This window comes from Trachurus japonicus, chromosome 2 (assembly GCF_045865225.1).
Source record: "Trachurus japonicus isolate A0001 chromosome 2, Traja_1.0".
In the NCBI taxonomy this organism is placed as follows: Eukaryota; Metazoa; Chordata; class Actinopteri; order Carangiformes; family Carangidae; genus Trachurus; species Trachurus japonicus.
The window spans coordinates 84,958-97,177 of record NC_140908.1 but is presented as its reverse complement, the minus strand read 5'-3'; the positions used below and the strand labels follow the sequence as shown (position 1 = coordinate 97,177).

General features: G+C 43.9%; 2 protein-coding genes across 2 annotated transcripts in view; both read left to right on the top strand.

The window, feature by feature from the left end:
- LOC146990417 (NLR family CARD domain-containing protein 3-like) overlaps positions 1-12,220 on the top strand; it is a 66,468-nt gene that overhangs the window by 7,401 nt on the left and 46,847 nt on the right. The window contains exons 2-3 of the mRNA XM_085794266.1: positions 1,251-1,400; positions 1,672-1,791. Coding sequence (XP_085650392.1) covers positions 1,270-1,400; positions 1,672-1,791 — 251 coding nt within the window. The 5' untranslated portion in view covers positions 1,251-1,269. The remainder of the gene's footprint in view (positions 1-1,250; positions 1,401-1,671; positions 1,792-12,220) is intronic.
- LOC146990418 (protein NLRC3-like) overlaps positions 5,495-12,220 on the top strand; it is a 29,582-nt gene continuing 22,856 nt past the window's right edge. The window contains exons 1-3 of the mRNA XM_085802846.1: positions 5,495-5,532; positions 5,615-6,426; positions 10,644-11,526. Coding sequence (XP_085658972.1) covers positions 5,495-5,532; positions 5,615-6,426; positions 10,644-11,526 — 1,733 coding nt within the window. The remainder of the gene's footprint in view (positions 5,533-5,614; positions 6,427-10,643; positions 11,527-12,220) is intronic.

Below are 12,220 nucleotides of genomic sequence, written 5' to 3'. Positions count from 1 at the left end.
TCCACATGTTGCAGAGTTTGCTCTGCAGTTTCAGTTGTTTTTTTTTATTTGACAAAGTTTCACACAGCTTTCTGATGGCTGTAGGAGTCTCTCCATGTTTCTCATTTTCCCCACAGTAAAAACGGACATTTTTTCAGACAAGATTATAGTCTCATAAACTTTTTTTTTTTTCATTTAATGACTATTCCATTATATGAAAATCATTGCCCATCCCTAAAACATAAAATACTCTTAAAGGCTGAGGAGTTGTGATGTTGTTAAGAGGTAAATATTACAATTTTAGACATTTTGATTTTTGATTTTTTAAAATTACCACACACACGAAAAGTACCGAAAACAGGTACCGATTGGTACCGATATCGGTTCCCAGGTACCGAGTATTGATACCGTATCGATTCAAATGTGAAAGGTACCCATCCCTAACAGCGATATATAAGCTCTTTCTATTGAGCAGTGGGTCATGTCCACAAATCTCCATGGATACACCTTACTGTTTATTTCCATTGCACACTGTGACGTCAAACAATGGCGACAAGAGATTAATTGTGGTTTTCCTTGATTTTCCTGTCCACACATGACTGCTGAAACCGGACTTTCAAAAAGTTCACCCTGGACTCTGGTTTCAAAAAACTCCGGTTTCAGGAGCCCACAACTGCGATTACATGTGGATGAAAGGCCAAACCATGCAGAGAAACACACGGTTTCAAAAATACCTGTGTTCAGTGTTTCCCTGAAGTATGACTTGACTTACTCTGACAAGAGAAAGAGTTTTCAGTTCCAGAACAGCTGGTTGAGCATGTGCCCGACGACTAGAAAAAGCCATCAGATGAGAACAGGGTTGTAGTTTAAGATGTGAATAATAACAGACAGCTGACTAAAAATGTCGAGTTTAAATCAATAATTACAGGTAATGGGATGGAAAGGCTCAGAGAGAATGGTCATGTGCTCAACTTGGGTCAGATTGGGCTGGAGTATTTGGAACCAGTCTAAACGTTAGACAGATTTAGTTCAGTAGTTGTGTTCTGTGTTTCCATGTTGTGATACTATACAGTCTGTTCAATTACCAGGAAACAGAAAAATGTGGAAAATTATATTATTATTATTATAAATAACATGAAAAACAGATAACAATTTGATTTGATCCAACTTTAATAATTGTGAGAATATTTGAAAATCGTGAGTTATCCCCAGTGATGAGCTGAGTAATACAGATGAAAACTAACCTGTGTGTGTGTGTGTTTTCCTCTCAGATTGACTGAAATCTTGCAGATGAGTGTTCGTGTGGATGAAGATGAAGACGGAGCAGAGTCTCCAGGATCCATCTGTCCATCGATGAAGAGTGACAGGTCCAAAAAAGATCCTCCTGTCTTCTGTCCTGAACCTGGACCCTCAGAGTCACAGTAAGAGATGGTTTCTACTGTAAACTGAGCTTAAGTGTTCAGTCGGTCAGATGAAGCTGCAGCAGGATGTACTGTTTGATGTGTGTAGTCACAATAATCACAACACACAGGCTGTAGTTAAGAGACAGAATCAACATGGGGAAGATGAGCAGACACATAAGCTGCTGTGTTGCTTCCATCTTTCACTACAGCTGATGTCACTGTAGACTTCCCACAATGCCTCTGTCATCAGAGAATTGATCAGTGATTGATGTGGTGTTTGTGTTTGCAGAGGTCAGAACCACAGACTCAGAGCAGAGTCTCCAGGATCCATTTGTCTGTCTATGAAGAGTGACTGGTCCAAAGAACTTCCTCCAGTCTTCAGTCCTGAACCTGGACCCTCAGAGTCACAGTAAGAGACGGTTTCTGCTATAAAGTGAGCTGAATATTATACATCACACATAACATTATAGCTCTGTCTCTGATTTAACATAATAAGCCAAGGCAAGGCCATTTTATTTGTATAGCCCGTTTTTACAAACAGTTTGTCTCAAAGGTCTTTACATGGCATCACAACAACATCCTCTGTCCTTAGACCCTCACATCCACTGAGGAAAAACTCCATGGAAAACCCTTTAACTCATTGAGTGCCAACCACGTAATTTCTCGTTTTTCGTTCCCATGCGTTGAGTGCCAAAAACGAAATTTTTCGTTTTTTGCTTTTTTTTTAAATTATGAAAATAGACACTTTAATACACATTATATGTAAATTTGGGGACTCTACGACGAGGAGAACTGAAATAGATGACGATCAAAGTCACATGACAGCTCATGATCTGGAAGTTTTTATCATAACTCAGCTTCTGCAAACGGAGTTCTGCATGTGGATGCAGCAGCTGCTCCGCTGCTGCTCCGCTCTCACCCGCGAGGCTGCAGTAGCTGGGAGCTGAACCAGGAAGCTCTCAGCCCACTGTCCCGCCCGGTCTTCATCTGGAGCAACACCGTGTCCTCCCCAAAGTCCTCCCGCGGTAAAATCTGATGGTCTCTGGGCCAAAGCAGACCGGCACCACCGACCCGTACCACAGACGGACCGCGACCACCGGCGGGACCGGTGTTCGCGAGCCGCTGTGGCCGGCAGAGCCTCACGTTCCGCGGCGAGAGGCTGTGACACGGCACGGTGCGTCTGTGTTATTGCTGTTTAGTGGCGCCCCCCCCGCCCCCGATGGTGGTTTTGTGAATAGAACAACAATTGTTGTGTATATTTATCTTATACGAGCCCTTTGATCCAGAAATGCGAGTGTCTGAAGAGCGACAGACACAAACACCGCACCTTTCATAAAAGACGCTCTATCTCCTTTTCTAGAAAAAAAGGAGGGATTTTGGTGAAACCCAGCCATGTTTAGCTTGACTTTTCTCAGGAACGGAGGCACGTAGAAACAAACGGTTTGTGGCCATTTGAAGGATAAAGTTAAACCTTTCAAATGAGCTACAGTATGTGTTGGTGGCAATAATATAGAATACACTATGGCTCTAAAATAAAAAGTCAAATATGGTCTAATATGCCGGTACACTTGACTAAAACTTTGGAAAGGAGCGCGGCACTCAATGAGTTAACAGGGAAAACTTGGAGAAACCTCAGGATGAGCAACAGAGGAGGGATCCCTCACCCAGGACGGACAGACGTGCAATAGATGTTGTTACAGACAAGAAAACAGTTTATAGTTTATGACAGAATGTGGGAAACATGGAAATGTTAACAAGAGCTGATGGAGGAAGCTTCTGGTAGGCAAGGGAGGCAGGGAGAGCTGGCCAGCTTAATGGGAGGACTGGATGGCAGACTGGTTCATGGGAAGGGAGGGCAGGCCGGTCTAACAGCAGGGGAAGGGGGGGGGGGGTGATGCGGCTGAATCTGCGAGTGTTTGGTCACTAAAAAGACTCTTAAGAGTGGGTTACCTTGATCTTACATTTCCTTCTTAGTGAAAGATCATCTTAAGCTATACGACTCTGGGAAATGCGTTCTTCCTTCACGGAACCTTAAGAGTGGTTGAAAGAAGCGCTAAGATCTTCTTACTGGACCTGGGAAACGCGGCCTTAATTATGCTGATAATTATCAGCCAATATTGGGACAATAATTATCTGTAACGTTATCGTGCATCTCTAATAGGAACCTTCAGTCAGGACAGGTGTTTCTTCAGGGAGGAGCACAAACAGTTTTCTGACTGAAGCCACAGCAGGGCTGGGCCCCTATAGCAGCCCCTCAGTGGCTTTAAGCTCAGCCTTAGCTGCTACAGTAAACTAATAAACAAAGAGAGATAGAGCACTTAAGGACCAGGCTTTAGTTCAGCTCACCTCCTTCTTTTTCCTTCTCTCTCTCTACTCCTTTGGTTTCTGAAGCACCACCCTCATGGGGTGGACAACCAATCAGAGCACAGATGTGGAGTTGTGATTGTGACATGCTAGTGATACAGAAATGTCTTGACAGAGAGAAGAGGAGTGGTGTCTCTGTGGACGAGCAGCTGTCCTGCTGTGGTCTCTGTCAGGACGTCCTGAAGGATCCAGTCTCCACCAGCTGTGGACACAGGTTCTGCAGACAGTGCTTCACCTCAGACTGGGACCAGTCTGGTTCTTCAGGAGACCCCTCGTGTCCCCAGTGTGGACAAAGACCCAGAACCAGAGGTGGACTGGAGACAGCCAATCAGAGCAGCTGTGTACAAAGTGAGACTGAACATCTGTCTGCTGATGTAGTCGTTTCTGAAAGCAGGACCTGTTGTTTTCTACACAGTCATTGTTCCATCACGAAGCACTGACATTTGAACAGTAGAACATTCCAAGCTCTTCTTTGTTGTCTGTAGTTTTTCTATAGCTGATTAAAATAATCCCATCAGATTGTCAGGCTCTCTGTCTACAGTCTGCAGTGTTTCCGCTAGGATTTTTTATAGCAGTCGCTGCGGCTGTGGACAAGTTGTGACCTGCACATTCAGCATGCTATGAAATAATAACGTATAATTATGTAACATTACAACGCATGAGGCAAATACTCAGAAATACTTGCCTTTTTGAAGTTACTCTGCCCAGCAGTCATGTCTGGAATGTAGTTCTGGCTACGCATTTGCCTAGAAAACAATTCTGTCTCGTAACGTTTCATTATTATCTCATAGTGTGGTGAATGTGCAGGTCACAACTTCTCCCCATGAGCGTTTTGGAGTTGTTGGACTGCGTATTTGATGAGTTTGATGAGGGATAGGCGGAAGTATCGTGTGCCTCCATTGCGTTAGCTGAGTAGCTTGCGTCTCTGCTGCGGCAATCTAGATTAAAGGTAATTAACCTAACCCTATAACTATAGGGATTATGGCAGTAGGCGGATTTTCCAAAATGTTGAACTATGAACTATAACTAAACTAAATCTGTGGGCTATAATAACCTCGTCAACGTTGTTTATTGATAAACCCAGTGGATTGAGACACTTTAGGGGGGTTATTACTTGTGGCCTTTTTGCACTAGTGCAGCTCGACTTGACTTTTTGGTTTTACCACCGGTGTATTTTCAAATGTGGCCTGATAGAACCATTTTTCCAGAATCTCTAGCCCTACTTTTAATGGTAAGTGGTAGTTTATTATTGTGTGTCTGCCCCAGTACTGGAGCAGTGGCGGAAATAATAATTTTGTTGTGCCGGGCCACCACGACTAAATGCATATAGCGTAAATCCTGGTCTGACTATGTCTCTTCTCCTTCAGCAGATGGTGGTCTGCAGGAGGTTTTAGATCAACATAAGATCAGTCTGAGGAGCAGATGTGAACGAGTGACTGAAGGAACTGAGGGAACAGGAAGTGGAACCCTCCTCAACAGGATCTACACTGAGCTCTACATCACAGAGGGACAGAGTGAAGAGGTTAAAACCCAACATGAGGTGACACAGCTGGAGACAACGTCCAAGAGGAAGACCCTCCATGACACTCCAATCAAGTGCAATGACATCTTTAAAGCTTTACCTGTCGAACAGAGAGACAACGTCTCTACGGTCTCACCTGTCCAACAGAGAGAGGATGTCTCTACGGTCTCACCTGTCCAACAGAGAGAGGACGTCTCTACTGTCTCACCTGTCCAACAGAGCGACAATGTCTCTACAATCTCACCTGTCCAACGGAGAGACAATGTCTCTACAGTCTCACCTGTCCAACAGAGGGACAATGTCTCTACAGTCTCACCTGTCCAACAGAGGAACAATGTCTCTACAGTCTCACCTGTCCAACAGAGAGAGGACGTCTCTACAGTCTCACCTGTCCAACAGAGAGAGGACGTCTCTACAGTCTCACCTGTCCAACAGAGAGACCCATCAGAGTGGTTCTGACCAACGGCGTGGCTGGCATTGGAAAAACCTTCTCGGTGCAGAAGTTCACTCTGGACTGGGCCGAGGGCTTGGAGAACCAAGATGTCAGTCTGCTGGTTCTGCTTTCGTTCAGGGAGCTAAACCTGATCAGAGATCAGCGGTTGAGTCTTCTCAGGCTGCTCCATGTTTTCCATCCAACATTACAGAAGGTCACAGCAGAGCAGCTGGCTGTCTGCAAACTTCTCTTCATCTTTGACGGCCTGGATGAAAGCCGACTGTCTCTGGACTTCAACAACAGGGAGATTGTGTCTGATGTCACACAGACGTCATCAGCCAACGTGCTGCTGACAAACCTCATCCAGGGGAATCTGCTTCCCTCGGCTCTGGTCTGGATCACCTCCAGACCTGCAGCAGCCAATCAGATCCCTCCTACATGTGTTGACAGGGTAACAGAGGTCCGAGGCTTCACTGACGCCCAGATAGAGGAGTACTTCAGGAGGAGGTCCAGTGATGAAGATCTGTCCAGAAGAATCATCTCACACATCAAGACGTCCAGGACCCTCCACATCATGTGTCAAGTCCCAGTCTTCTGCTGGATCAGTGCTACAGTTCTGGAGCACATGTTGACCACAGACCAGAGAGGAGAGCTGCCCAAGACCACGACTGACCTGTTCTTACACTTCCTGCTGGTCCAGACAAAGAGGAAGAACAACAAGTATGGTGAGTGATAGAGGTGGATAGGACTTTATAAACTATTGTTACTGCTCAAGTTCAGCAATGATAGTAGCTGATGGCAGTGCCATGCACCGTTTTGCATGCTGTTTCACGTGAGCAGTATTTTTTTCCCTGGCCCGTTTGGTGATTTTGGCCGCCGCCTTGATTAACCCTACTGTTGTCCTCCTGGGTCAAGGAAGGAAGGACGAAGGAAGGACGAAGGAAGGACGAAGGAAGGACGAAGGAAGGACGAAGGAAGGAAGGAAGGAAGAAAGGAAGAAAGGAAGGAAGGACAAAGGGAAAGATGGGAGGAAAGAAGAAAGGGAAAAAGGAAGGAAAGATTGAAGGAGCGAGGGAACATATTGGGTCAAAAAGGAAGCAAAAAGACGAAGGGGAAGAAGGAAGGAAGGGAGGGAAAAAGGAAGGAAAGAAAGATTGAGGGAGGGAACAGATTCATTCAAGGAAGGACGAAGAAGGAAGGGGGAAGGAATGAAGGGAGGGAGGGAGGGGGAAAGGATTGTAGAAAGAAGGAAGGGAAAAAGGGAGGAAAGAAAGATGGAGGGAGGGAACAGATTTGTTCAAGGAAGGAAGAAGAAGAAAGGAAGAAGGGAAAGAAGGAATGAAAGAAGGAAGGGAAAATCAATAGCCGACCAAAATTTCATTGGTTGCAGGAAAAACGCAGGAAAAAACAAACAAACATTTGGAGCTGTGTCTTGTCAAAATTAAGTCAAAATCAATATGATTGAACTGTATAAAGGCCATGGGGCTTTTATTTTGAAGGGCCAGATACAGGAAGTTGTGACACATGACACTTTTGTTGTTTTTTTTACACGGCACGGCAGGTCTCTCTCTCTCTCTCTCTCTCTCTTTTTTTTTTTTGTCAAAAGCGACTTTTTCCGCTGTTGTTACTCCAATATTGACTCGACGTGGAAGCACGTATCACTGCTGTTTCAACCATTAGCGCTGTCGTGCCCCGGCCGGCCCAGTCTCACAGCGCTCACAGGTGGTCAGTCTCACTAGCTGTGTCCCAATTCAGCGGCTGCAGCCTGTCACGGTGTCACGGAGCAGAGACATGATAGTCCCCGCTGCAGTCAGAGTCACGCACCGCTCCACGCCGCCGCCTCCACAGACCCCCCCACCACCACCCGCCTTACAGCCTGAGCTCAGTCACTCCCCATCTACTGTGTTTATTGGTGATAAACGGGCATACTGCCGGTAATAACGGTAAAACCCGACCGGCTTGTGGAATCTCGGACCCAACATAGCCGGACTCATGAGCATAATTAATTAATTCTCAACCCGAACGCGGACAAAAAAAGGAAAAAGAAAGCCAGCGGCACTGGTATTGAGACAGTTAACTGTTAATCAACTTCATTAGCTGTGTGACGTGTGTGCGTGTGTGTGAGCTACTATGGCGGATAGACTGTAAAAAGAACGGAACGTGTCGGGGGGGGGGTTGATTAGTCGACTAATCGCCATAAGTGACGACCACTGGTCGACCAACAAAATCTTTGGTTGGGGGCAGCCCTAATTTTTATATATCTTTATTCTACTCTTTTACATAGTATACGTGTATTTATCGTATACGGTATGCATATTTCCTTTTTGTATATAGTATATGCGTATCTTTTGCACTAGAATATTTTAATTCATTCTATTTTATTTTATTTTCTTATTCTATTCTATTTTTGGTACTTTTATGTTTGCACCTGACACCAAGACAAGTTCCTCGTGCTGTAAACTGACCTTTACTGCTCTTGGCAATAAAACAGTTCTGATTCTGATTAAGTATGCTTGAGTGTAAGTATAGCAAGTATTCTATGGACCATGTACTTGTAGCATACTAGAAAGTATACTAATTTAATACTTCTTTGGACTAAATTGGAACATTTTAAGTTTATAAACGTATACTTTATACGTCATTTTAAGTTTAAAAAAGTACACTTTCAAGTATACAACAAGTACACTCATCTATATACTCCTAGTGTACTAACTAGGACTTTTAGTATACTTCTAGTCCACATTCTAGTTTCCTGAAGTTCGCATTTGAGACTGACACAAGTCTCTAGCTAATCCATCTTGTTCCAGTGGTGGGAGCTTAGGGCAGGGTTTTTTTTGTTTTGTTTTTCGGCTTTTCATGCCATTAGATAGTGTAGTTGAGAGAGACAGTGTGTTTCTCTAGTGTGTTACTGTATGACATGACTTCAACTCAGAAACTGAATGTTCCAAACACAATAACAGAAAGCTGTCTGAGTGTGCTCTATACATTTATCTTGGTTTGCCACAAATCAACAATGAGTCAAACTCTTGTAAAGAGCTGCTGACTGAGACAAGCAGCCTCTCCTCCCTCTAGCAGCTGGGAGGGGGCAGAGAGGGGGCAGAGAGAGCAGGAGGATCTGATCTTGAACCAGCTTCTTCTGTCTTTCTGAACTTCACTCAGTGTTTTCATATCAGGAATGTGATTTATAGACATTTTACATCTGTGTCATTGAGATATTATTGAGTTTACTTAGAAACATGTGGGGATGCTATCAGAATTAACCAAGCACTGTGTAGTCTGTACTAAACTATGAAAATTTTAAAAAGAAAAAGGGAACACAGAGGTCCGCTGCTTCTTCCCTCTCACTGCAGGTATTAACAAATACAATCTATTATATTACAGAAAAGCTAGGGCTGTTTTCGACTAAGGATTTTCATAGTCGAATCTGATTCGTCAGATTTTGCCGTAGTCGACTGATCGTCGAACCTTTTTTTTTTTTTTTTGATAGCAGCAAATTTGCGACTTTTTCCCGTTTCAAACAAAAGAGCTAAAACACCCAAAACAATGGTAGGTGTAAATACCTTTATTTATTTCCCACACTTTGGATGATTTTTATAGGCACTCTAATTTTTAGTAGCCATTGTGAGCCAGGGTATGCGTTTATGTCACGTTGCCCTGGACAACGCTCCTTTTGCTCGGACTGTGAGTGGCAAATCAAACATCCCTCAACATGATGAAGGATAGCGGTGGTCGTGGACACAGAGAAACCAGGTAAAACATGTAGTATCAAAACAAACTGAGGTCAGAAGGACTCGACAATCCGTACATTACGTTAATCAATCCTGTAACACACACAGTGTGACCGCGGCACCGGCAGAGAGACTGACAGGCTGCAGAGGGACGAGATTACAGCTGTGACTCCCGACACTTATGGTGCGTTCATTACAACTCGGAAGTCGGAAAAAAAACAAGTTCCTCTTCTGAAAAACTCTGACATGTCAAAACTTTAGGATGTGTTAGAGACTAATTCATCTGTCAAACCATCAGAACTACTGACACTTGAAACGGTAAACACAGCTGATCCATCGAAAAAAAATCACCGCTGGAGTTAATTTATTTTCCGTGATTGAAAGCAGGTTCTTGAATGTAACTCGGTCAAAGTCAGATGTATCCTCACAATGCTTTGCTGTTCTGTTAGGTCATGCATGATAAATGTTGACAAAGTTAGACTGTCAGACTTCCTTGATTTTAAACTTTGGCGGCTCTTCCTCTAGTCTTTTTGCCACTCCGTGAGTGTTCTGCAGTGACTTCTGAGTAGGCCTACTGTGACTTTGACGGTCCTACTGCTCACCTCCGCTCATTTGAAAAAAAAAAAAACCTCCGCTCATTTGATTGTGCAACTGCAGTGGGTGATTTATTAATACGTAGTAAGAGGCTAAGACTACCGTTTAAACGCACACATCATTTTGAACTCTTTAGGCGGATTTAAAAAAAAATCTAAATAGGCTTTTTATAACAAATAAAAGACATTCTATGTAACAATTTATGCTCAGCAGCCGTGGGCACCCCCATATAGTCAGAATGGTACGGTCTTGGTTAGATTCGTATACGAGGTTCATAGTCGAATCAGACCCCTCCGAATCGAATCGTCGAATAGTCGACTTTTGGAGGTCAGCCCTAAGAAAAGCATTAACATCTTTACTTTAAATAACATTAAATTCAGCAATACTGCTGCTTCTGATAGAAATGGTACACTGCAAACACAGCAAGATAGACAGCTAGATATACAACATAAAAACATTGATTTGACTGTTCTTTTTTCTTTGAGTATCGAGGGCGTCTTTAGAAATAACCCCTGGAAAATCAAAATGTAGAGTTTGTGATAAAGTTGTAAGTTTGTCTGCCAAAACAAAACCACATCTTCAACTTTTTCATTTTCAACAATGTCATTTTTTGTTTGTAGGACATCATCCATTGACCTCTATTGAGGGACATGAGATGAGTCCACAGGAGCTGACGGAGGCCGACAGGGAAGTTCTTCTGAAGCTGGGGAGGCTGGCGTTTGAACAGCTGGAGGAAGGAAACATTATGTTCTACCAAGACAACCTGGACCAGTGTGGTCTGGATGTCACAGAGGCCTTGGTGAACTCAGGACTCTGTACTGAGATCTTCAAAAGAGAGAGTGTGATCTTCCAGAAAACAGTCTACTGCTTTGTTCATCTGAGTGTTCAGGAGTTTCTGGCTGCAGTCTACATGATCCACTGTTACACCAACAGGAACACACAGGTCCTGGGCAACTTCCTGGAAGAACAATTTGAGGAATATTATGACAGTGACGGGTTGTCAGAAGAAGAACAAGAACAAGAAGATTTTAGTGATTTAACCCTGGATATCTTCCTGAGGAGAGCCATGGATAAATCCCTCAGAAGTCATAATGGTCACCTGGACCTGTTTGTTCGCTTCCTTCATGGCCTCTCTCTGGAGTCCAACCAGAGGCTCTTAGGAGGTCTGCTGGGTCAGAGAGAGAACAGTCGAGAAACCATCCAGAGAGTCATCAACAACCTGAAGGAGATGAACAGTTATGAAATATCTCCAGACAGAAGCATCAACATCTTCCACTGTCTGACGGAGATGAAGGACCAGTCAGTTCATCAAGAGATCCAACAGTTCCTGAAGACAGAGAACAGATCAGAGAAGGAACTCTCTGAGATCCAGTGCTCAGCCCTGGCCTACATGCTGCAGATGTCAGAGCAGGTTCTGGACCAGTTGGACCTGAAGAAGTACAACACATCACAGTGGGGGCGATGGAGACTGATCCCAGCTGTGAGGAACTGCAGAAAGGCTGAGTGAGTCAAGACATGATCATTATAATTATTGATCAGTGGATCAGATCAGTAGTTTAGGCAAGAGAGTTTCATTGATTCTCATTCTTCTTAGTTTGACTTTGAAAAATGACAGGTCACTTGTGTTTTTTTCTGGAGCTGTTGTGAAGGCTGTGAGCTCCAACATGGAGATTCTTCAGTTGGTTGTGATTGTTGCTGCTCAGTGAATACAACAGTTCTCTAGTGTTTTTTGTTGAGTTTATTTTTGACTTTTTGGTTTGATTCAAACCTGATTAAATAAATGAACAGAGTTCCACTGATCTTCCACCTCAGTGTTTCCAGCTGTTTCCAGGTGTTACTAGGTATTACTGCATGTGAGAGAACCGTACTATTAAAGCTTTAGTGTCTCCAGAGGGAGCTGTGTGCAGACTGATAAATATCCTCAGGTGATGCCACCTGAGTCAGTGTGGGTGGAGTCTGAAGATGAGGTGAAGTTGGGGGGGCTGGTCAGTCAACCCCTCATCATCACTGTAAATGACTTCTATAGGTCAGGGTTAGTGGCGGAGCGACCCCCATTACGAAGAGCGCCATTCCGAACATTTCCAAAGGTCCGTCATTTCGAATTTCCGAGGGGGCGCCATTCCGAAGGTGTTCGCAGTGTTTTATTTAGAATAGTTTTATTACTAACTACTAATAGTTAGTTTCTTTGTTTGACTTC